Below are 26,465 nucleotides of genomic sequence, written 5' to 3' on the forward strand. Positions count from 1 at the left end.
CATTTTAGCTTGTGAATATGCGTCTCATATACTTTCATTGTCACCAACAGTTTTACAATAATATAAGGATAAATACAAAAGCACATTTTGAGAATTTTTATTTGACATTTGAATTGTACAACAATGATGATTCACTTTCTGTTTCTAAAAATCACTGGCAAAAAAAGATGACTTGCATCAGTGGGTATGTGCTTATCATAGCACAATATACATACAGCCCTGTGTGTAAGAAACAACACCATAAATCACTGTTCACAATATCTCCCTCCATCACTCCCTCGCTCTCGCTCCCATCCTTCCTCTCACCCTCCTCCATCCCTCTCTCAGACAGCCACACTGTTAGGGATGCGGTCAGGAGAGAAGTAGTAGTAGGGTAGTTTCTTGCCTTCGTTGCGGATCTTGATGGCACTGCTGACCTCTGCCAGTCTCTTCCTGAACGATTCCATGGCCTCCTTCACAGGCTTCTCTATGAAGTGCTCATCTGGGTACATCCCCAGGAACAGCTGGTGGGGGGGGGGGGGGGGGAGAGGTTGGAGGGCATTCTTTAACATTCAGAATAAAAGCAGACAAACGTATGTGTGTGTGCATGTGTGTCTTATGTGTGTGAGTGTGTGTGTGTTGTGTGCGTGTGTTGTGTGTGGTGTGTTTACTTCATTCTCCTGGAACTGACTAAGGGCCCAGACAGCCCCTAGGTGCCAGCAGGACCGGCCGCGGTCAGGGAGACTCTCGATGATGAACTTCACATCTACCACCCCCTTCTGTGTGGGAGGGGGCTTCCGCATGGTGGGGGGCGCGTTGGGGATCCACGAGCACCAGTCATACTGAAATACACAGAGTAGGCAGACATTAACATCTAAGGGAAGCTAGGTGGTGCTCTCGTATGATGACACAGTGGATTGTGCAGTCAGATGGAACAGAGTAAATAATCGTTGTAACGTCATAGATGTAGCCGGTGGTAACTTGTGGAATAGATACCGTCTGGAACGCGGTTTTAACCAATCAGTATTCAAGATTAGACCCACCCATTGAATAATGTGGACCAATTGTCCAAACCCTACCTGACTAAATAGCCTACCTGAGCAAATCATACCTGTCTAAAGCCTACCTTACAAAATCTAACCAAAGCTTGGATTCAATCAGATCGAGCATTGACCAGCCTTATCCAGCGTTGGCTGACATCTGTATAACAGATGTTTTGGCGGTGTTGGAGGTAACAGCGGTATGATCTGACATATCGGTGAGCAGCTACTCTTGTGTGTCACGAATCACTTCCTTAATAACCCTTCTCCGTTAGAAGTTACAAACCACTCCCTAAAGATTCCTACTGAGTTAGAAGTTGAAAACCACTCCCTAAAGATTCCTACTGAGTTAGAAGTTACAAACAACTTCCTTATGATTCCTGCTGAGTTAGAAGTTACAAACCACTTCCTTATGATTCCTGCTGAGTTAGAAGTTACAAACCACTCCCGTATGATCCCTACTGCGTTATAAGTTACAAACCTACAGTTAGACCGCCAAAACAACGCTATGCAGATGTCAATCTGATTGAATCTAGCCCTAAATGTTACCTGTCCGAAGTTGACAGCAGCATGGTGAGCAGAGGCAGTGAAGATGATGACAGTCAGGTACTCCGTGAGATCCTCACGTGTCTTCAGGGATTTGGGAAACTCTGCAGAAAAGGTTTCCATATAATCCAATCTAATGTTATTTGTCACATGCTTCATAAACAACAGGTGAATACCAACAATGACTCCATGTCATTTTATTTATTTATTTTGAATTTAAACTTAATTTAACTAGGCAAGTCAGTTAACAGCTAATTCTTATTTACAATGACAGCCTACAACAGACGCTGGGCCATGGGACTCCCAATCACAGCCGGTTGTGATACAGCCTGGATTTGAACCAGGGTCTGTAGTGATGCCTCAAGCACTGAGATGCAGTGACTTAGACCGCTGCGCCACTCGGGAGCCTTAGAGTGCAGTGGTCAGCCCTTGCTTAACGCCAAGTTAAGTAAAAGGCCCAACACAGGATGTTTAACAAGTTTTTGGGCGCAACACAGGATGTTTATTTTGACACTTGTTCCATCAGTGAGCCACTAACCAGTCCCTGACAGAGAGGCTATTGGCCAACTCAAAAGTTAAGTACATGTCTGTATACAAGGGTGTCTGCGTAGCTAAATGTCGATAATGTTACTGCGTGGTCAGCTACGTCTTTCAACAAAACCCAGAGAAATAAGAAGTGTGTATTTGTATTGCAGATAACTCAAATATTGTAAAGTGGGCTATGCCATTGTAGTGTTTGGTGGTTATTATGTGTTTGTACCCACCACAGCAATCAAGGTCCTGCATCCCAAAGCTGCAGACATCTTTAACGAACGCCTGGATCTCCTCATCCTTCTGTACTGTGTTGTCACTGTCATAGTAGATACACACCACGTCCCACACAAAACTAGGGTCAAAAGAAAATGTAGGTTTAGGGTTAGAATAATAGCTAGGTTTAGGTTTAGGGTTAGGGTTAGGGCTGATCAATGATGTGGACATGAAGCTAGGTTTAGGGTTAGGGCTGATCAATGATGTGGACATGAAGCTAGGTTTAGGGTTAGGGCTGATCAATGATGTGGACATGAAGCTAGGTTTAGGGTTAGGGTTAGGGCTGATCAATGATGTGGACATGAAGCTAGGTTTAGGGTTAGGGCTGATCAATGATGTGGACATGAAACTAGGTTTAGGGTTAGGGCTGATCAATGATGTGGACATGAAGCTAGGTTTAGGGTTAGGGTTAGGGCTGATCAATGATGTGGACATGAAGCTAGGTTTAGGGTTAGGGTTAGGGCTGATCAATGATGTGGACATGAAGCTAGGTTTAGGGTTAGGGTTAGGGCTGATCAATGATGTGGACATGAAGCTAGGTTTAGGGTTAGGGTTAGGGCTGATCAATGATGTGGACATGTAGCTAGGTTTAGGGTTAGGGCTGATCAATGATGTGGACATGAAGCTAGGGTTAGGGCTGATCAATGATGTGGACATGTAGCTAGGTTTAGGGTTAGGGTTAGGGTTAGGGCTGATCAATGATGTGGACATGAAACTAGGTTTAGGGTTAGGGCTGATCAATGATGTGGACATGAAACTAGGGTTAGGGCTGATCAATGATGTGGACATGAAGCTAGGTTTAGGGTTAGGGCTGATCAATGATGTGGACATGAAACTAGGTTTAGGGTTAGGGCTGATCAATGATGTGGACATGAAACTAGGGTTAGGGCTGATCAATGATGTGGACATGAATATATGTTTAGGGTTGATCAATGATGTGGACATGAAGCTAGGTTTAGGGTTAGGGCTGATCAATGATGGGGACATGAAGATAGGTTTAGGGTTAGGGCTGATCAATGATGTGGACATGAAGCTAGGTTTAGGGTTAATCAATGATGTGGACATGAAGCTAGGTTTAGGGTTAATCAATGATGTGGACATGAAGCTAGGTTTAGAGTTGATCAATGATGTGGACATGAAGCTAGGTTTAGGGTTAGGGCTGATCAATGATGTGGACATGAAGCTAGGTTTAGAGTTGATCAATGATGTGGACATGAAGCTAGGTTTAGAGTTGATCAATGATGTGGACATGAAGCTAGGTTTAGGGTTAGGGCTGATCAATGATGTGGACATGAAGCTAGGTTTAGGGTTATTGCTGATCAATGATGTGGACATGAAGCTAGGTTTAGGGTTAGGGTTAGGGCTGATCAATGATGTGGACATGAAGCTAGGTTTAGGGTTAGGGCTGATCAATGATGTGGACATGAAACTAGGTTTAGGGTTAGGGCTGATCAATGATGTGGACATGAAGCTAGGTTTAGGGTTAGGGTTAGGGCTGATCAATGATGTGGACATGAAGCTAGGTTTAGGGTTAGGGTTAGGGCTGATCAATGATGTGGACATGAAGCTAGGTTTAGGGTTAGGGTTAGGGCTGATCAATGATGTGGACATGAAGCTAGGTTTAGGGTTAGGGTTAGGGCTGATCAATGATGTGGACATGTAGCTAGGTTTAGGGTTAGGGCTGATCAATGATGTGGACATGAAGCTAGGGTTAGGGCTGATCAATGATGTGGACATGTAGCTAGGTTTAGGGTTAGGGTTAGGGCTGATCAATGATGTGGACATGAAACTAGGTTTAGGGTTAGGGCTGATCAATGATGTGGACATGAAACTAGGGTTAGGGCTGATCAATGATGTGGACATGAAGCTAGGTTTAGGGTTAGGGCTGATCAATGATGTGGACATGAAACTAGGTTTAGGGTTAGGGCTGATCAATGATGTGGACATGAAACTAGGGTTAGGGCTGATCAATGATGTGGACATGAATATATGTTTAGGGTTGATCAATGATGTGGACATGAAGCTAGGTTTAGGGTTAGGGCTGATCAATGATGGGGACATGAAGATAGGTTTAGGGTTAGGGCTGATCAATGATGTGGACATGAAGCTAGGTTTAGGGTTAATCAATGATGTGGACATGAAGCTAGGTTTAGGGTTAATCAATGATGTGGACATGAAGCTAGGTTTAGAGTTGATCAATGATGTGGACATGAAGCTAGGTTTAGGGTTAGGGCTGATCAATGATGTGGACATGAAGCTAGGTTTAGAGTTGATCAATGATGTGGACATGAAGCTAGGGTGAGGGTTAGCCACCACCTGGTATCTCTTCCTGGTGATTGGTCTGGTCCCCCACCCCCCACACACACACACCCCCTATGACCTCTGACCTCTTGGTGGCATCCCAGACCCTGTTCCCGTCATCTCTGTAATAGTAGTAGGGTAGGTCCTCAGGGCTGTCCACCCCGCGAGCCTTAATGGCATCAGGGAAACACAAAGATCTGAAGGTCAGTGACCTCATGGCCTTCTGGATCATCTCAACATGACCTCCACCTCCTGTACCATTGGCCTGGGGAGAGACAGACACATTAACTGTACTGTTGATCTGGGGAGAGACAGACACATTAACTGTACTGTTGATCTGGGGAGAGACAGACACATTAACTGTACTGTTGATCTGGGGAGAGACAGACACATTAACTGTACCATTGGCCTGGGGAGAGACAGACACATTAACTGTACTGTTGATCTGGGGAGAGACAGACACATTAACTGAATCTGTCTATGTCTCTGTCTCTGTCTCTCTCGCTCTCACTCTCAAACACACACACGTTCTCACCTTATCGAAGATGCCAAACTCACAGATGAGTTGCTCTCTGGCCTTGGTGTTGATGGCGATGGTGAAACGAATGTGAGGAAGGAGTAACTAGAGTAGGACAGACCATCAGTCAGTCAACCAATCAATCAATCAGTAAATATATAACTAACCAATCCATGAATCAATGAGTTAAAGAATCAACCTATCAATGAATCAACTATTCAGTCACATTAGCAGAAACAAAACTCAAGCACAGACCGACGTGTAGTTGGTGTACCTTATATGCAGGGTGTACAGCAGGCAGCTGTCTGAACATGGCCACTCCAAACACCTCCGAGACCAGGTGAGTCCTCAGCAGGTGTGTGACTGTCTGGTGGATGTGGAAGTCAGAGGAGCGGACCCAGATCTTAGCTAGCATCCAGTCATACTGACCATCACTGGGCAGGAAGATAGGGTTGTCTTTCCCTGGAGTCTGACCCAGCTAGGAGACAGAGAGGAGGAGGAGGAAGAGAGGGAGAATGAGGAGGAGGAGGATGAAGGGGAGGAAGAGAGAGAGGAAGAACATGGCAAGAGGAGAGGAGAGGTATGTTTTACTAGATGGTGAAGAAACGTGATGTAAGCTTACATAAATTCGGTTCCTTTTGAGAAGTTTAACGAATTCTGACTTATTTTAACATTCTGTCGTAAAGAGCACATGTTCAACTTGATAAAAAACACGTTTTCCCATCTTAAGAGGTAAAAACAAAAAGTATCAGCATGTTAAATGTGCAACCAGAGGGAAAGAAAACTCTAGACCACCTTTACTCCACACACAGAGACGCGTACAAAGCTCTCCCTCGCCCTCCATTTGACAAATCTGACCATAATTCTATCCTCCTGATTCCTGCTTAGCAAGCATAAATTAAAGCAGGAACCACCAGTGACTCGGTCAATAAAAAGTGGTCAGCTGCGACCTGGCCAAGATAAAGCAAAGCAGTGCGACACAAACAACAACACAGATTTACACATGGAATAAACAAACGTACAGTCAATAACACAATAGAAAAAGTCTATATACAGTGTGTGCAAATGGCGTGAGGAGGAAAGGCAATAAATAGGCCATAGTAGATGCTAAGCTACAGGACTGTTTTGCTAGAATATATTCCAGGATTCTTCCTATGGCATTGAGGAGTACACCACATCAGTCATTGACTTCATCAATAAGTGCATCGATGACGTTGTCCCCACAGTGACCGTACGTACATACCACAACCAGAAGCCATGGATTACAGGCAACATCCGCACTAAGCTAAAGGCTAGAGCTGCTGCTTTCAAGGAGCGAGACTCTAACCCTGAAGCTTATTAGAAATCCCGCTATGCCCTCCGACGATCCATCAAATAGGCAAAGCGTCAATAAAGGACTAAGATTGAATCGTACTATACCGGCTCTGATGCTCGTCGGATGTGGCAGGGCTTGCAAACCATTACAGACTAGCAAGCCAGCAGCATACCACCCTGAATACCACTGCTGGCTTGCTTCTGAAGCTAAGCAGGGTTGGTCCTGGTCAGTCCCTGGATGGGAGACCAGATGCTGCTGGAAGTGGTGTTGGAGGGCCAGTAGGAGGCACTCTTTCCTCTGGTCTAAAAAATATACCAATTCCCCAGGGCAGTTATTGGGGACACTGCCCTGTGTAGGGTGCCGTCTTTCAGATGGGACGTTAATAAATGGGTGTCCTGACTCTCTGAGGTCATTAAAGATCCCATGGCACTTATCGTAAAGTAGGGGTGTTAACCCCGGTGTCTTGGCTAAATTCCCAATCTGGCCATCAAACCATCACCTAATAATTCCCAGTTTACAACTGGCTCATTCATCCTCCTCCTCTCCCCTGTAACTATTCCCCAGGTCGTTGCTGCAAATGAGAATGTGTTCTCAGTTAACTTACCTGGTAAAATAACGGATAAACAAAGGAAAGCACAGCCGAGAGATGCCCAGTGAGATGAGCTAAACTACTTCTATGCTCGCTTCGAAACAAATAACACTGAAACATGCATGAGAGCACCAGCTGTTCCGGATGGCTGTGTGAGCACGCTCTCCACAGCCAATGTGGGTAAGACCTTTAAACAAGTCAACATTCACAAGGTCTCAGGGCCAGACAGATTACCAGGACGTGTACTGTGAGCATGCGCTGACCAACTGGCAAGTGTCTTCACTGATATTTTCAACCTCTCCCTGTCCAAGTCTGTAATACCAACATGTTTTAAGCAGACCACCATAGTCCCTGTGCCCAAGAACACAACACTAAGGTAACCTGCCTAAATGACTACCGACCCGTAGCCATTAAGTGCTTTGAAAGGCTGGTCATGGCTCACATCAACGACATTATCCCAGAAACCCTAGACCCACTCCAATTTGCATACCGCCCTAACAGATCCACAGATGATGAAATCTCTATTGCACTCCACACTGCCCTTTCCCACCTGGACAAAAGGAACACCCATGTGAGAATGCTATTCATTGACTACAGCTCAACATTCAATATCATAGTGCCCTCAAAGATCATCAACAAGCTAAGGACCCTGGGACTAAACACCTCCAGGTGGTAAGGTGGTAAGGGTAGATAACAACACATCCGCCACGCTGATCCTCAACACAGGGGCCCCTCAGGGGTGCGTGCTCAGTCACCCCCATGTACTCCCTGTTCACTCACGTTCAGGCACGACTCCAACACCATCATTAAGTTTCCAGATGACACAACAGTGGAAGTCCTGATCATCGACAACGATGAGACCTGACAAGGTGGTGCAAGGACAACAACCTATCCCTCAACCTGGTTATGACAAAGGAGATGATTGTGGACTACAGGAAAAGGAGGACCGAGTACGCCCCCATTCTCATCGACGAGGCTGTAGTGGAGCAGGTTGAAGGTTGAAGTTCCTTGGCGTCCACATCGCTAACAAACTAACATGGTCCAAGCACACCAAGACAGTCGTGAAGAGGGCACGACAAAACCTATTACCCCACAAGGAGACTGAAAAGATTTGGCATGGGTCCTCAGATCCTCAAAAGGTTTTACAGCTGCACCATCGAGAGCATCCTGACGGGTTGCATCACTACCTGGTATGGCAACTGCTCGGCCTCTGACCGCAAGGCACTACAGAGGGTAGTGCGTAAGGCCCAGTACATCACCGGGGCCAAGCTTCCTGTCATCCAGGACCTCTATACCATGCGGAGTCAAGAGTGAGGCCCTAAAAATTGTCAAAGACTCCAGCCACCCTAGTCATAGACTGTTTTCTCTGCTACCACACGGCAAGAGGTACCTGAGCGCCAAGTCTAGGTCCAAGATGCTTCTAAACAGCTTGAACCCCCAAGCCAATCACTATTCACATTAAATAACTAATAATCGTCAGAAATTACTATAAAAGCAACAAAATAACTAGGGCTTTACAATGATGGTGAAACTTGGATAACTTTTGGGATGAAGTTGGTTAAAATCTTCCTAGAAGTGACAAAGGGTTGACAGAGGGACACTTTAGCCTTTTTTATAACTTTTTATGCAATATTTGTGCACAGTTTCTACTTAAGATATCAAAGGAATGCAAAAGCCACTAATTTTGTGGAACGACCCTTATAACAATTGACAAAGGGACTTAAACTTTACACTATTATGATACAGACAGTTGTTCAGCTGAGCTATTTGGCTAATGGCTAGGGTTAACACAAGCCAGCTGCTCCCTAGTGTTTTTCTAAGCACACAGAGTAGCCTACCTGTATGGCCAGAGGCAGGATCTTGCTCTGGCTGTTATTGTACAGCAGACAGATAGGAGCAGCCAGGTACTGTAGAGTACAGGGGTCTGTACTGTTGGGACTGATGTCTTCCATCAACTCATAGTCTGCTAGGTAGATGTTACCAGCCTGCAAACAACAAGTAATACAAGGGGTGAATGTCTTAAAGTTAACCTCCGAGTCTGTCTTTCTGAATGCCTTGTCTTTTTGTGTGTACAATCTGTCACAGGTACAGTGAGTGGATGTGATGTGTGCATGCATGTGTATATACTTGCACAACTGCGTGCAGGTGACATGTGACATGTGTGTGTATCAGTCATAGAATTAGGAATTAGAATGATTGAATAGGATCTCTATGGGTTCAGTCTCTACCTTGATCTCCTCCTCCAGAGTCATCTCTCTCTCCAGACAGTCTGCCACCATGTTGTGTGTAACGGGGAACTTCTCTGGCAGCTTGGTGCACTTCTGAATCATCACTGGGTTACAGCCGTTCAGGTACTGGTATCCAAACATAAAGTCCTCTTTCCAGTGCTGCATCACATACTCTAGGATAGGAATAGGTTGAGGAGAGGAGAGGAGAGGAGAGGAGAGGAGAGGAGATGAGAGGAGAGGAGAGGAGAGGAGAGGAGAGGAGAGGAGAGGAGAGGAGAGGAGAGGAGAGGAGAGGAGAGGAGAGGAGAGGAGAGGAAAAGGGAGGGGAGGGGAGGTGAGGGGAGGGGGAGAAAAAGAGGAGAGGAGAAGAGGAAGAGAGGAGAAGAGGAGAAGAGAGAAGGAGAGTGGAGAAGGAGGAGAGGAGAGGAGAAGAGAATGATTGCAGAAACAGCTAGTATAGTGCCGGTCTTACATAAGGAGAAAACAGTGACCACATTCTATGGAGAAAACAGTGACCACATTCTAATGAGAAAACAGTGACCACATTCTATGGAGAAAACAGTGACCACATTCTATGGAGAAAACAGTGACCACATTCTATGGAAAAAACAGAGACCACACACCTGAGATGGTGTTTTTGATCCTGACGAAGATCCGCTCAAAGTCAGAAAAGTCATTCCAGGAGGACTGGAACATGTGCATGAACTGGTTCACACACAGGTTCTCTATCCTGGGGAGGAAAGGACAACATCATCTAGCTGCAGGAGATTTATGATTCCTGATCCACCCTCCTGACTGACCTCTGCAATACCATGTAGAGAAACAAAATGTAATCTCGGGAGATCAGGATGGTCAAGCGAAGCTAAGATTTATGTTGAGTTATTTTCTTATCATTTCAAAGTGATCAGCAAACAAGACAATTCAGGAGTTGCTGATGTATGTACACATTCTTTACACACTTATCCACCTCGGGGCGGCAGGGTAGCCTAGTGGTTAGAGCGTTGGACTAGTAACTGGAAGGTTGCAAGTTCAAACCCCCTGTCGTTCTGCCCCTGAACAGGCAGTCAACCCACTGTTCCTAGGCCGTCATTGAAAATAAGAATTTGTTCTTAACTGACTTGCCTGGTTAAATAAAGGTAAAAAAATATTAGAACGTTAGCAGCGTTGGTTGTTATGGATAGAGTTTACCGCTTCCCTTCCTTGTTATGATGTGTGCAGTACTTTGGCAACAACATTTGGGATACTGAGAATGCTGCTACTCACGTCGTGGTGAGTAATGTTTACTAGTCTACTACATTGGTACTATCAATGTAGGTCAGTCATCATGCTTTGAGTGTAATCCTACCCATCACCAGTCTGGGGAATCTACATCAAGCATTGTGCAATGTCTTAATAGCACGTACTGTATGTAGTCTTTTGTACTCTGTGCTCTCTGCAGATAAGGTGGTATCAATGCAAATTCATCTGCACAAATAAATCATCTGCACAAATAAATCATCTGCACAAATAATTCATCTGCACAAATAATTCATCTGCACAAATAAATCATCTGCACAAATAATTCATCTGCACAAATAATTCAGCTGCACAAATAAATCATCTGCACAAATAAATCATCTGCACAAATAAATCATCTGCACAAATAAATCATCTGCACAAATAAATCATCTGCACAAATAATTCAGCTGCACAAATAATTCAGCTGCACAAATAATTCCGTTATTCAAACAAGCCATAGCAACACAGTTAGTCATGATGACACCAACACTTCTCAGGACTATAAATACATGGCATGCTAACACCAGCCACTTCCTCTAGTTCCTCATCACGCCTTTGAGTAGACCAAACATTAAGAACACCTTCCTAATATTGAGTTGCACCACCCCCCCAATTCGTTAGGGCATGGACTATACAGGCGTCAAAAGCGTTCCACAGGGATGCTGGCCCATGTTGACTCCAATGGGTGCTGGACCATTCTTGATACACACAGGAAACTTTGAGCGTGAAAAACCCAGCAGTGTTGCAGTTCCTGACACAAACCAGTGTGCCTGGCACCTATTACCATACCCCGTTCAAAGGCACTTAAATTATTTGTCTTGGATATTCACCCTCTGAATGGCATGCATAAACAATTCATGTCTCAAAGTTTGAAAACACAATCCATGTCTCAAGGCTTGAAAATCATTATTTAAATGTAACCTGTCTCCTCCCCATTATCTACACTGATTGAAGTGACATGAACAAGGGATCATCAACTGACCAGGCTATGTAATGAGCAGCTGTCATTAACGTTTTGTACACTGAGTGTATAAGTCATTTAGCAGACGCTTTTATCCAAAGCGACTTACAATCATGTGTGTTTACATATGGGTGATCCCGGGAATCGAACCCACTATCCTGGCATTATAATCATGTGTGTTTACATATGGGTGATCCCGGGAATCGAACCCACTATCCTGGCATTATAATCATGTGTGTTTACATATGGGTGATCCCGGGAATCGAACCCACTATCCTGGCATTATAATCATGTGTGTTTACATATGGGTGATCCCGGGAATCAAACCCACTATCCTGGCATTTTAATCATGTGTGTTTACATATGGGTGATCCCGGGAATCGAACCCACTATCCTGGCATTATAATCATGTGTGTTTACATATGGGTGATCCCAGGAATCGAACCCACTATCCTGGCATTATAATCATGTGTGTTTACATATGGGTGATCCCGGGAATCGAACCCACTATCCTGGCATTATAATCATGTGTGTTTACATATGGGTGATCCCGGGAATCGAACGCACTATCCTGGCATTATAATCATGTGTGTTTACATATGGGTGATCCCGGGAATCGAACCCACTATCCTGGCATTATAATCATGTGTGTTTACATATGGGTGATCCCGGGAATCGAACCCACTATCCTGGCATTATAAGCACCATGCTCTACCAACTGAACTACAGAGGAACTACAGAGCAAAGATTGCTATCCCTCCTAAGCAATCAAAGGAAAGTTGGACCTCATCATCACCCATATTCACCTTATTTCATAATGTAGTTTAAAAGCACACAGTAAGCTGATAGGTTTGAACCAAAGTATTTGTCTACTTTTTCAGGGAAGTCAGGAATCAATACAAGCAAAAACTAGCTTTTTCAAACAGAAATTGGCATTCTGTAGCTCTAACTCCAAAATGTTTTGGGACACTGAAAAGTCCATGGAGAATAAGAGCACCTCCTACAAGCTGCCCACTGCAGTGAGGCTAGGTAACACTGTCACCACCGATAAATCCACGATAATCGAGAATTTCAATCAGCATTTCTCTACGGCTGGCCATGCTTTCCTCCTGGCTACTCCAACCCTGGCCAACAGCTCCGCACCCCCCACAGCTACTTGCCCAAGCCTCCCCAGCTTCTCCTTCACCCAAATCCAGATAGCAGATGTTCTGAAAGAGCTGCAAAACCTGTACCTGTGCAAATCAGCTGGGCTAGACAATCTGGACCCTCTCTTTCTAAAAGTATCAGCCGCCAACTCCTATTACAAGTCTGTTCAACCTCTCTTTCGTATCGTCTGAGATTCCTAAAGATTGGAAATCTGCCGCGGTCATCCCCCTCTTCAAAGGGGGTGACACTCTGGACCCAAACTGTTACAGACCTATATCCATCCTGCCCTGCCTTTCTAAAGTCTTCAAAAGCCAAGTTAACAAACAGATCACCGACCATCTCGAATCCCACCGAACCTTCTCCGCTGTGCAATCCGGTTTCCAAGCTGGTCATGGGTCCACCCCAGCCACGCTCAAGGTCCTAAACAATATCATAACCAGCATCGATAAAAGACAGTACTGTGCAGCCGTCTTCATCGACCTGGCCAAGGCTTTCGAGTCTGTCAATCACCGTATTCTTATCCACAGACTCAACAGCCTTGGTTTCTCAAATGACTGCCTCGCCTGTTTCACCAACTACTTCTCAGACAGAGTTCAGTGTGTCAAATCGGAGGGCCTGTTGTCCGGACCTCTGGCAGTCTCTATGGGGGTGCCACAGGGATCGATTATCAGGCCGACTGTTTTCTCTGTATATATCAACGATGTCGCTCTTGCTGCTGGTGATTCCCTGATCCACCTCTACGCAGACGACACCATTCTGAATACATCTGGCCCTTCTCTGGACACTGTGTTAACTAACCTCCAAACAAGCTTCCATGCCATACAACACTCCTTCCGTAGCCTCCAACTGCTCTTAAACGCAAGTAAAACCAAATGCATGCTTTTCAACCGCTCGCTGCCCGCACCCACCCGCCCGACTAGCATAACTACTCTGGACGGTTCTGACTTAGAATATGTGGACAACTACAAATACCTAGGTGTCTGGCTAGACTGTAAACTCTCCTTCCAGACTCCTATTAAACATCTCCAATCCAAAATGAAATCTAAAATCGGCTTCCTATTTCGCAACAAGGCCTCCTTCATTCAAGCCGCCAAACATACCCTTGTAAAACTGACTATCCTACTGATCCTCAACTTCAGCGATGATATTTGATTTACAAAATAGCTGCTCTACTCAGCAAACTGGATGAAGTCTATCACAGTGCCATCCGTTTTGTCACCAAAGCCCCTTATACCACCCACCACTACGACCTATATGCTCTAGCCTGGCCCTCGCTACATATTCGTCGCCAGACCCACTGGCTCCAGGTCATCTATAAGTCTATGCTAAGTAAAGTTCTGCCTTATCTCAGCTCACTGGTCACGATAACAACACCCACCCGTAGCATGCACTCCAGCAGGTATAGCTCACTGGTCATCCCCAAAGCCAACACCTCTTTGGCCGCCTTTCCTTCCAGTTCTCTGCTGCCAATGACTGAAACGATTTGCAAAAATCACTGAAGCTGGAGACTTATATTTCCCTCAATAACTTTAAACATCAGCTATCTGAGCAGCTAACCAATCGCTGCAGCTGTACATAGCGGATCTGTAAATAGCCCACCCAATCTACCTACGTCATCCCCATATTATTTTTATTTACTTTTCTGCTCTTTTGCACACCAGTATTTCTACTTGCACATCATCATCTGCTCATCTATCACTCCCGTGTTAATTTGCTAAATTGTAATTACTCCGCTACTATGGCCTATTTATTGCCTTACCTCCTCACGCCATTTTTTTCTATTGTGTTATTGACTGTACGTTTGTTTATACCATGTCCATGTGTTGTTGTTTGTTTCGCACTGCTTTGCTTTATCTTGGCCAGGTCGCAGTTGTAAATGAGAACATGTTCTCAACTAGCCTCCCTGGTTAAATAAAAAAAATAAAACAACAAATGTAAACAGTATGTGTTTGTGTTTAGGTCTGGTGATGTGTATGATACATGCAAATGTCCCTGGTTACTCATACATGAACTATCCTATTCCACAGGCTTTCATACATAGCTTTAAAACAGGTTACCTTTTAGTCACATTTACATACTACTCACCACCCACCTGCTGAGCCAACAATGGATTTCTGTTTCCCATTTAGCCTTTATTCAAACCATGAAGTCCCTTTGAGAACAATACAAAAAAAAACATTTCGAGGAACACCTCACTAGATGACAGCTCCATCCTGGACAACCTGACATTTAGAGCATAAGTGTCAATGCAATAAACAAATACTGCCCCTAAAAACAGAAAATGCCCTATTATGACAAGCATGGGTCTTCTACATGGACATCTCCACATTGGAAAGAGGCCTGCTGTAGGTTTAGCACTGTAGAGTACAAATTAAACCATGTGTAAATCTCCACATTGGAAAGAGGCCTGCTGTAGGTTTAGCACTGTAGAGAGTACAAATTAAACCCAGTGTAAATTTCCACATTGGAAAGAGGCCTGCTGTAGGTTTAGCACTGTAGAGAGTACAAATTAAACCCAGTGTAAATTTCCACATTGGAAAGAGGCCTGCTGTAGGTTTAGCACTGTAGAGTACAAATTAAACCATGTGTAAATCTCCACATTGGAAAGAGGCCTGCTGTAGGTTTAGCACTGTAGAGAGTACAAATTAAACCCAGTGTAAATCTCCACATTGGAAAGAGGCCTGCTGTAGGTTTAGCACTGTAGAGAGTACAAATTAAACCCAGTGTAAATTTCCACATTGGAAAGAGGCCTGCTGTAGGTTTAGCACTGTAGAGAGTACAAATTAAACCATGTGTAAATCTCCACATTGGAAAGAGGCCTGCTGTAGGTTTAGCACTGTAGAGAGTACAAATTAAACCCAGTGTAAATCTCCACATTGGAAAGAGGCCTGCTGTAGGTTTAGCACTGTAGAGAGTACAAATTAAACCATGTGTAAATCTCCACATTGGAAAGAGGCCTGCTGTAGGTTCAGCACTGTAGAGAGTACAAATTAAACCCAGTGTAAATCTCCACATTGGAAAGAGACCTCATGAAGGTTTAGAACTGTAGAGAGTACAAATTAAACCCAGTGTAAATCTCCACATTGGAAAGAGACCTCATGAAGGTTTAGAACTGTATAGAGTACAAATTAAACCCAGTGTAAATCTCCACATTGGAAAGAGACCTCATGAAGGTTTAGAACTGTATAGAGTACAAATTAAACCAAGTGTAAATCTCCACATTGGAAAGAGGTCTACTGTAGTTTTTTTAAATGTAATTTAATTTAACTAGGGAAGTCAGTTAAGAACAAATTCTAACATACAATGACGGCCTACACCAGCCAAACCCAGACAACACTGGGCCAATTGTGCGCTACCCTATGGGACTCCCAATCACAGCCGGTTGTGATACAGCCTGGATTCGAACCAGGGTGTCTGTAGTGACACCTCAAGCACTGAGATGCAGTGCCTTAGACTGCTGCACCACTCAGGCAAGTACAAATTAAACCGAGTGTAAATCTCCCATTAGACCTACTGTAGGTTCAGCACTATAGAGAGTACAAATTAAACCGAGTGTAAATCTCCCATTAGACCTACTGTAGGTTCAGCACTATAGAGAGTACAAATTAAACCGAGTGTAAATCTCCCATTAGACCTACTGTAGGTTCAGCACTATAGAGAGTACAAATTAAACCGAGTGTAAATCTCCCATTAGACCTACTGTAGGTTCAGCACTATAGAGAGTACAAATTAAACCGAGTGTAAATCTCCCATTAGACCTACTGTAGGTTCAGCACTATAGAGAGTACAAATTAAACCGAGTGTAAATCTCCCATTAGACCTAATGTAGGTTCAGCACTATAGAGAGTACAAATTAAACCGAGTGTAAATCTCCCATTAGACCTACTGTAGGTTCAGCTCTATAGAGAGTACAAATTAAACCGAGTGTAAATCTCCCATTAGACCTACTGTAGGTTCAGCACTATAGAGAGTACAAATTAAACCGAGTGTAAATCTCCCATTAAACCTACTGTAGGTTCAGCACTATAGAGAGTACAAATTAAACCGAGTGTAAATCTCCACATTGAAATATTAAACCTACTGTAGGTTCAGCACTATAGAGAGTACAAATTAAACCGAGTGTTAGACTGGCTGGATAATGTTTTAAATCTGATCAAATCAAATGTTATTTGTCACATGCGCGAAATACAACTGGTGTAGACTTTCCCGTGAAATGCTTGGTTACGAGCCCTTCCCAACAATGCAGTTAAAAACATTTTATAAAATAGTAACACAAGAGGAATCAAATACAATACACAAGAATGGAGTTATATACAGGGAGTACCAGTACCAGATCAATGTGGAGCTAAATACAGGGAATACCAGTACCAGATCAATGTGGAGCTATATACAGGGAGTACCAGTATCAGATCAATGTGGAGCTATATACAGGGAGTACCCGTATCAGATCAATGTGGAGCTATAAACAGGGAGTAACAGATCAATGTGGAGCTATAAACAGGGAGTACCAGATCAATGTGGAGCTATAAACAGGGAGTACCAGTATCAGATCAATGTGGAGCTATATACAGGGAGTACCAGTACCAGATCAACGTGGAGCTATGTACAGGGAGTATCAGTACCAGATCAACGTGGAGCTATATACAGAGAGAACCAGTACCAGATCAATGTGCAGAGGTAAGAAGTATTTGAGGTAGATGTACATGAAGGTAGGGTAAAGTGACTAGGCATCAGGATAGATAATAATAAGGTATTTGAGGTAAATATGTACAGTGGGGCAAAAAAGTATTTAGTCAGCCACCGTGCAAGTTCTCCCACTTAAAAAGATGAGAGAGGCCTGTCATTTTAATCATAGGTACACCTCAACTATGACAGACAAAATGAGAAAAGAAATCCAGAAAATCACATTGTAGGATTTTTAATGAATTTATTTGCAAATTATGGTGGAAAATAAGTATTTGGTCAATAACAAAAGTTTATCTCAATACTTTGTTATATACCCTTTGTTGGCAATGACAGAGGTCAAACGTTTTCTGTAAGTCTTCACAAGGTTTTCACACACTGTTGCTGGTATTTTGGCCCATTCCTCCATTCAGATCTCCTCTAGAGCAGTGAAGTTTCGGGGCTGTTGCTGGGCAACACGGAATTTCAACTCCCTCCAAAGATTTTCTATGGGGTTGAGATCTGGAGACTGGCTAGGCCACTCCAGGACCTTGAAATGCTTCCTACAAAGCCACTCCTTCGTTGCCCGGGCGGTGTGTTTGGGATCATTGTCATGCTGAAAGACCCAGCCACGTTTCATATTCAATGCCCTTGCTGATGGAAGGAGGTTTTCACTCAAAATCTCACGATACATGGACCCATTCATTCTTTCCTTTACACGGATCAGTCGTCCTGGTCCCTTTGCAGAAAAACAGCCCCAAAGCATGATGTTTCCACCCCCATGCTTCACAGTAGGTATGGTGTTCTTTGGATGCAACTCAGCATTCTTTGTCCTCCAAACACGACAAGTTGAGTTTTTACCAAAAAGTTATATTTTGGTTTCATCTGACCATATGACATTCTCCCAATCTTCTTCTGCATCATCCAAATGCTCTCTAGCAAACTTCAGACGGGCCTGGATATGTACTGGCTTAAGCAAGGGGACACGTCTGGCACTGCAGGATTTGAGTCCCTGGCGGCGTAGTGTGTTACTGATGGTAGGCTTTGTTACTTTGGTCCCAGCTCTCTGCAGGTCACTCACTAGGTCCCCCCGTGTGGTTCTGGGATTTTTGCTCACCGTTCTTGTGATCATTTTGACCCCACGGGGTGAGATCTTGCGTGGAGCCCCAGATCAGTGGTCTTTACGACTTCCATTTCCTAATAATTGCTCCCACAGTTGATTTCTTCAAACCAAGCTGCTTACCTATTGCAGATTCAGTCTTCCCAGCCTGGTGCAGGTCTACAATTTTGTTTCTGGTGTCCTTTGACAGCTCTTTGGTCTTGGCCATAGTGGAGTTTGGAGTGTGACTGTTTGAGGTTGTGGACAGGTGTCTTTTATACTGATAACAAGTTCAAACAGGTGCCATTAATACAGGTAACGAGTGGAGGACAGAGGAGCCTCTTAAAGAAGCTGTTACAGGTCTGTGAGAGCCAGAAATCTTGCTTGTTTGTAGGTGACCAAATAATTATTTTCCACCATAATTTGCAAATAAATTCATTAAAAATCCTACAATGTGATTTTCTGGATTTTTTTCTCATTTTGTCTGTCATAGTTGAGGTGTACCTATGATGAATTACAGGACTCTCTCATCTTTTTAAGTGGGAGAACTTGCACAATTGGTGGCTGACTAAATGCTTTTTGCCCCACTGTACATGAAGGCAGGGTAAAGTGACTAGGCATCAGGATAGATAATAATAAGGTATTTGAGGTAGATATGTACATGAAGGCAGGGTAAAGTGACTAGGCATCAGGATAGATAATAATAAGGTATTTGAGGTAGATATGTACATGAAGGCAGGGTAAAGTGACTAGGCATCAGGATAGATAATAATAAGGTATTTGAGGTAGATATGTACATGAAGGCAGGGTAAAGTGACTAGGCATCAGGATAGATAATAATAAGGTATTTGAGGTAGATATGTACATGAAGGCAGGGTAAAGTGACTAGGCATCAGGATAGATAATAATACGGTATTTGAGGTAAATAGGTACATGAAGACAGGGTAAAGTGACTAGGCATCAGGATAGATAATAATAAGAGTAAAATAAAGAACAGTAAAGTGATGAGTGTACAAGTGATGAGGGGAAACATTGATGAAGGGAAACAGTAATGAGGGGAAACAGTGATGAGGGGAAACAGTGATGAGGGGAAACAGTTTTGAGGGGAAACAGTGATGAGGGGAAACAGTAGTGAGTGGAAACAGAGTTGAAGGGAAACAGTGATGAGGAGAAACAGTGATGAAGGGAAACAATGATGAGGGGAAACAGTGATGAGGGGAAACAGTGATGAGGGGAAACAGTGATGAGGGGAAACAGTGATGAAGGGAAACAGTGATGAGGAGGAACAGTGATGAGGAGAAACAGAGATGAGGGGAAACAGTGATGAGGGGAAACAGTGGTGAGGGGAAACAGTAATGAGGGGAAACAGTGATGAGGGGAAACAGTGATGAGGAGAAACAGAGATGAGGGGAAACAGTGATGAAGGGAAACAGTGATGAGGAGGAACAGTGATGAGGAGAAACAGAGATGAGGGGAAACAGTGATGAGGGGAAACAGTGCTGAGGGGAAACAGTGCTGAGGGGAAACAGTGATGAGGGGAAACAGTGATGAGGGGAAACAGTAGTGAGTGGAAACAGTGATGAAGGGAAACAGTGATGAGGAGAAACAGTGATGAAGGGAAACAATGATGAGGGGAAACAGTGATGAGGGGAAACAGTGATGAGGGGAAACAGTGATGAAGGGAAACAGTGATGAGGAGAAACAGAGATGAGGGGAAACAGTGATGAGGGGAAACAGTGGTGAGGGGAAACAGTGGTGAGGGGAAACAGTGATGAGGGGAAACAGTGATGAGGGGAAACAGTGGTAGCAGGGTTTGAACCTGTAACCCTGTAATGATAGGACAATGGTTACAGAGTGTAGTATGGATGCAGTACTTACGCCTTACTGTAGTTGAGAATGAAGTCCACTCCTTTCTCGCTGTCAAACTGGATGTCTCTGGGAAGCTCCTTGTGTGTGTTGGCATCTATACTCATAGGAAACCCAGGCTGCCACTCACTCCATCTATACACAGCAGGACATCACAGAATCACTAGCACGTTCAGCAGCTCTACTGAATTAGGACTACACTACATAACACTGTGCACAGATATTTTACTGTTAGGCTACACTTTATAAAGTCAGTGCATTGGATACTAGAAAACATTGACTAGTTCAATACATTGAATACATGTATTTGTGTAACGCATCTTGGTGATGTAGATGTGTGCTACACCATAAACCCAGCTCTTGCCTGTAGGTTTTCCGTCTGCTCTCCAGCTCTTTACGTCGGTGCTGCTTCTCCAGTCTGGTCTTGTCATCCTTTGGCAACCGTGCTGAAAAAAAAGTGAAAACCCGTAATGAAGATGTTTCTGGATTGACTTATGTGTTCCTTAAGATAAGGAGAGGAGACAGTTTAATGACAGACAGACAGACAGACGGACAGACAGACAGACAGACAGACAGACAGACAGACAGACAGACAGACAGACAGACCGACTGGCAGACAGACAGACAGACAAACAGACAGATGTGACTGACCAACAGACAGACAGTACCTCTGCCGTCCCTAAGGACCACCTCCTTGTCATCCACCAGCCAGCGGAAGCAGGGGTACTCTACGTAGTCTCCAGAGGGAGTCTTCACTGTGATGTACTTACAGTACCAGTCATCATGAACCCAGTACTTATTCTTCTCTACCTTCACCAGCTCCATCTCTCCCAGGTTCTCCCCCACCGTCACATCATACGAGTCCACCTGAAGATGGACAACCAGGTTTAGAGCGATTGCGCTTGCTCTCATCCTGTGTAGAGTAAACATAATGGGCTAATTCCCGGACCCAGATTCAGCCTAACCTGAGGACGGACAATAGTCATTACCAGGTTATCACTGTTACGGAAAGTGATTAAATGAATTACTTATACTGAACAATGTTTATTGTGTTTGTTGGGATCCCCATAGCTGTTCATTTTGCACCAGGTTCTCTTTCTGGGGTCCAGATACAACAGTCAGAAAGAAACAGCATGAGGTTGATACGAGCTCATGAGTCACTCACTGATGGTTAGTGCAGTAGAGGAAGTATACAGCCGATGCATCCTGAACTAAAGAGTACAACTGGATCTAGTGAACACGATTCAGACACTGGTGAAGCTTTTAATGCCTGAATGAGTTGACAATTTTGATCAGATAGGGAAGCTTTTTATGTAACTTCCATGTGGTGTTCATGGGCCATGAGGTCACGATCAGGTCACTCATCAGCTATTGGCTGTAGAAGACGTTTGTCAATTGGCCTTATGTTGTTATTTTGCTTCCTTAGAGTGAAAGAGCAGAGCATTGAATTTAGTAATCTGATTCCTTTAGACCACCCTCATAAAAAGTAACAGCGATGGTGGTGATGACGCCTCCAGGACTCACTCTGCACCGGAGCGTAACCCTTTTTATCTAGTACTGTACTGTGCAGTGGTAAAGGCAAGTTTCTACAGGACAATCAATGTAAAGAGATTTGAGCCTTAAAAAATGCATTATATAATCCAATCCATTGTATTTCCAGGTGACACCCAGGTAAATAGCCGTGTGTAAATGGAACGAATCACAGTAAAGTCTCTTTACTTCATCTCTATGGATTACTCCCCTTGACTCATATTGGAACACAATTTCAGGCACAATTTATTTAAGAGAATAGAGCTCATCAAGTTTATGTGTAACCTCACTGACTGACGGAGTGGTTCCTCTTTTCTCAGCTTGCAGTGTGAACCTGATGACAGATGTTTCTACAGGGCTGGGCTTGATCCTGCAACACATTCTGTGGCAGATCTTACACTGGGGAACAGTAAAATAAAAAAAATGATGCTGAAACAGGAAAGGGCCTTCCCCATACTGTTGCCACAAAGTTGGAAGCACAGAATTATCTAGAATGTCATTGTGTACATACAGTTGTCTGAAGTTTACATACACTTAGGTTGGAGTCATTAAAACTCATTTTTCAACCACTCCACACATTTCTTGTTAACAAACTATAGTTTTGGCAAGTCAGTTAGGACATCTACTGTGCATGACGCAAGTCATTTTTCCAACAATTGTTTACAGACAGATTATTTCACTTCTAATTCACTGTATCACAATTCCAGTGGGTCAGACGTTTACATACACTAAGTTGACTGTGCCTTTAAACAGCTTGGAAAATTCCAGAAAATTATGTCATGGCTTTAGAAGCTTCTGATAAGCTAATTGACATCATTTGAGTCAATTGGAGGTGTACCTGTGGATGTATTTCAAGGCCTACCTTCAAACCCAGTGCCTCTTTGCTTGACATCACGGGAAAATCAAAATAAATCAGCCAAGACATCAGAAAAAAAATTGTAGACCTCCACAAGTCTGGTTCATCCTTAGGAGCAATTTCCAAACGTACCACAATCATCTTTACAAATAATAGTATGCAAGTATAAACACCATGGGACCACGCAGCCATCATACTGCTCAGGAAGGAGACGCGTTCTGTCTCGTAGAGATGAATGTACTTTGGTGCGAAAAGTGCAAATCAATCCCAGAACAACAACAAAGGACCTTGTGGAGATGCTCGAGAAAACGGGTTCAAAAGTATCTACATTCATAGTAAAACGAGTCCTATATCGACATAACCTGAAAGTCCACTCAGCAAGGAAGAAGCCACTGCTCCAAAACCACCATAAAAAAAACAGTCTACGGTTTGCAACTGCACATGGGGACAAAGATCGTACTTTTTGGAGAAATGTCCTCTGTTCTGATGAAACAAAAATAGAACTGTTTGGCCATAATGACCATCGTTATGTTTGGAGGAAAAATGGGGAGGCTTGCAAGCCGAAGAACACCATCCCAACTGTGAAGCACGGGGGTGGCAGCATCATGTTGTGGGGGTGCTTTGCTGCAGGAGGGACTGGTGCACTTCACAAAATAGATGGTATCATGAGGGTGGAAAATTATATATATATCCAATATATGTGGATATATTGAAGCAACATCTCAAGACGTCAGTCAGGAAGTTAAAGATTGGTCGCAAATGGGTCTTCCAAATAGACAGTAACCCCAAGCATACTTCCAAAGTTGTGGCAAATGGCTTAAGGACAACAAAGTCAAGGTATTGGAGTGGCCATCACAAAGCCCTAACCTCAATCCCATAGAATATTTGTGGGCAGAACTGAAAAAGCGTGTGCGAGCAAGGAGGCCTACAAAGGGACTTTCCCCCAACTGTTGTGTTGGGGAATAATCTGAATTAGTTGGTAACATAGGTAAGATGTTTTATATTCATCATATGTTTGTAAGTTACTTCTCATCAGAATGTATATACTGTGGCCGGGGTTGCAGTTATCTGTTCTATGTCAAGACTAAGTTACTTGGGCCGGAAAGAGGGGAGGTCAAGCGTGTATCTCTTGGCTCCACAATGTCTGTGTGCCAGTCAGTGTGTCTCTGTGATCTTGTCAAGATAGGATGGATTTGATATATGCCTGTTGATATGGAGGATTTGTTTATGGTTCTGAGTTTGAGAAAATAACATAGTTTAGGAGACAAAGCTGAACGATAAATTATGCCAATGCTGTCTGGCTATGTGTGTCTTTGCTGTAAAGGATCTCAGTTGCAATGTGTAAGGGACTCTCAGAGAATTCATTTATAGACACTGAATTGATCTGAGAGTCACAGGGTTGTGATGGAGCTCATATAATTAAAGATGGACTTTGTGATAACTAACGCTGACTTGTGTGTGGTTTGCTCTCATGATTTGGTAAATACAGGAAATTTCCATTGTATGTCATTGTATGCTGTAGAGTTAAGATGTCCCTTCATTGGATCTAAAGGGCCTAGCCCGAAGCATGACAAAATGCCCCAGACCATTATTCCTCCTCCACCAAACTTTACAGTTGGCAATGTGCATTGGGGCAGGTAGGGTTCTCATGGCATCCACAAGATTCATCACTCCGGAGAATGTTTCCACTGCTCTAGAGTCTAATGGAGGCGAGCTTTACACGACTCTAGCCGACTCTTGGCATTGCACATGGTGATCTTAGGCTTGTGTGCGGGTGCTCGGTCATGGAAACCCATTTCATGAAGCTCCTGACAAACATTTATTGTGCTGACGTTGCTTCCAGAGGCAGTTTGGATCTTGGTAGAGAGTATTGCAACCGAGGACAGGCTGCAGCACTCTGCGGTCCCGTTCTGTGAGCTTGTGTGGCCTACCACTTCGCGGTTGAGCCGTTGTTGCACCTGGACGTTTCCACTTCACAATAACAGCACTTACAGTTGACCGGGGCAGCTCTACAAGGGCACAAATTTGACGAACTGACTTGTTGGAAAGGTGGCATCCTATGATTGTGCCACGTTGAAAGTCACTGAATTCTTATTCTTCATTAAGGCCATTCTTCTGCCAATGTTTGTCTATTGAGATTGCATGGCGGTGTGCTCAATTTTATACACCTGTCAGCAATGGGTGTGGTTGAAATAGCCGAATCCACTAATGCGAAGGGGTGTCCACATACTTTTGTGTACGTAATTGTCTACACAACTAGTAATCAGTCATCCTAAAGAGCACAATCAATTCCTTTCTTTTGAAGTTTAGTCTTCAGGACAAATACCAGAGGAAGCTTTCTACTAAGTACATATCCGGTCTCAAGTCTGATGAAGGTACAATATTTCTAATGATTGTCATTAACAAGGTCAACTCTGTCTTTCAAGTAATGCACACACTGTGAAACCTTCAATCTTACTCTAACACTAACTCTGGTTAGTGAGCACGACAGACAAAACCCTAACCACACAAGCCACTGTAACTCAACTCACCGCCCCTCTCTCGAAGTCATTGTAGAGTGGTTTGTCCAGTAAAGTCCTCTCACTGCAGCCCTCTGTTCCCACCAGGGTGATGTATATGTAGTCATCAGTCCCTGCAAACCACTGGCTCCCTGTAGCCACCGTCACTGTGTAGGATGGCATGGTGGTAAACACACACAGAATAGGCAGGAGATATCCACTGGTTAACTCTATGATCACCTACTACAAGTGTGTTGGTTGTTCACTTTGAGAGAGTCTGGACCAAATTAGAGTTCCCCTTTCTGCTCATGAATATACGTAGACCTCTCTCTCTCGCTCTCTCTCTCTCTCATAAACAACCCCTAATGTACTGACACCACACATGCAATGTAAAAGCATTTAAACAACTAGCTAGAGGCAGAGGCATGTGATAATGTTTCATGTGGGCTGGTGTTCTGTTTGACCCCACCCCTGTATCATGCCTGAAGATCATCTTCTATTCACATTATCTCTCTCCCCCCTCCTCTCTCTCTCTCCCCCTCCTCGCTCTCTTTCTCCCCCCTCCTCTCTCTCCCCCTTCTCTCTCTCCCCTCCTCTCTCTCCCCCTTCTCTCTCTCCCCTCCTCTCTCTCTCTCTCTCTCCCCCTTATTTCTCTCTCCTCTCTCTCTCTCTCTCTCTCCCCCCTTTTCTCTCACTTCCCTCCTCTCTCTCTCTCCCCCTTATTTCTCTCTCTCCCCCTTATTTCTCTCTCCCTCTCTCTCTCCCCTCCTCTCTCTCTCTCCCCCGTATTTCTCTCTCCCCTCCTCTCTCTCTCTCTCTCCCCCCTTCTCTCTCTCTCCCCCTTCTCTCTCTCTCCCCTCCTCTCTCTCTCCCCCTTATTTCTCTCTCCCTCTCTCTCTCTCTTAGGTGAGGTGAGTCCAGAAGAACAACATTCCAGGTGTAAAATGTTGGTGGGGCTTCTATCCCATGATGTATTTTCCTCAATTGTATTGAGGTCCCCGAATTGCATTGCTATATAGAATGATTGGAGTTACGACATAGTCAAATAATTTAAGTTTAATTCTAATTGGGGGTTAATTTATACAGGGTCTTTCTAATGGCTAAATATGTTCTGCATGTTTTATCTGTTAGAGACATTATGGCCATGTCAAACTGCTCAGTATAACTTCTAGTCAGACCAAGGTAAATATAGTTGGTGGTGTGGTTCAGGGTTTTTCCTCCTAGGTTGAAATGGTATCTACTTTCTT

The 26,465-nt window shown here is 43.9% G+C and overlaps 1 protein-coding gene across 2 annotated transcripts; it reads right to left on the minus strand.

Moving 5' to 3' along the window:
* Window positions 1-81: 81 nt before the first annotated feature.
* LOC110532793 (polyunsaturated fatty acid 5-lipoxygenase) lies at window positions 82-25,845 on the minus strand. 2 transcript variants are annotated; one of them, XM_036987115.2, is made up of 14 exons: window positions 25,252-25,845; window positions 21,003-21,201; window positions 20,699-20,780; window positions 20,347-20,469; window positions 9,946-10,052; window positions 9,323-9,495; window positions 8,933-9,079; window positions 5,465-5,668; window positions 5,209-5,295; window positions 4,760-4,938; window positions 2,330-2,451; window positions 1,569-1,669; window positions 651-821; window positions 82-503 (listed from the first exon to the last, which is right to left on the minus strand). In XM_036987115.2, exons 1-14 carry the CDS (start codon window positions 25,399-25,401, stop codon window positions 324-326), a joined length of 2,025 nt encoding a protein of 674 aa, XP_036843010.1. In that variant the 5' UTR covers window positions 25,402-25,845; the 3' UTR covers window positions 82-323. The 2 variants fall into 2 exon arrangements, with proteins under 2 accessions (XP_036843010.1, XP_090098763.1); XM_090242637.1 differs by lacking the exons at window positions 4,760-4,938; window positions 5,209-5,295; window positions 5,465-5,668; ... (5 more) ...; window positions 21,003-21,201; window positions 25,252-25,845 and having other exon boundaries at window positions 2,330-4,747.
* Window positions 25,846-26,465: the final 620 nt, after the last annotated feature.

Source organism: Oncorhynchus mykiss, chromosome 1, assembly GCF_057628025.1.
Source record: "Oncorhynchus mykiss isolate SJ-2025 chromosome 1, ASM5762802v1, whole genome shotgun sequence".
NCBI lineage: Eukaryota > Metazoa > Chordata > Actinopteri > Salmoniformes > Salmonidae > Oncorhynchus > Oncorhynchus mykiss.

Bases quoted from the DNA above. Each gene is read 5' to 3' on its own strand.
- LOC110532793 (XM_090242637.1), bottom strand. From the start codon at position 4,661: ATGTCCACATCATTGATCAACTCTAAACCTAGCTTCATGTCCACATCA. The intron at 1,670-2,329 runs GTGGGTACAAAC...CCTTTTCTGCAG, and splicing joins GCAGGACCTTGATTGCTGTG to AGTTTCCCAAATCCCTGAAG. The intron at 504-650 runs GTAAACACACCA...CCCCCCCACCAG, and splicing joins GTCAGTTCCAGGAGAATGAA to CTGTTCCTGGGGATGTACCC.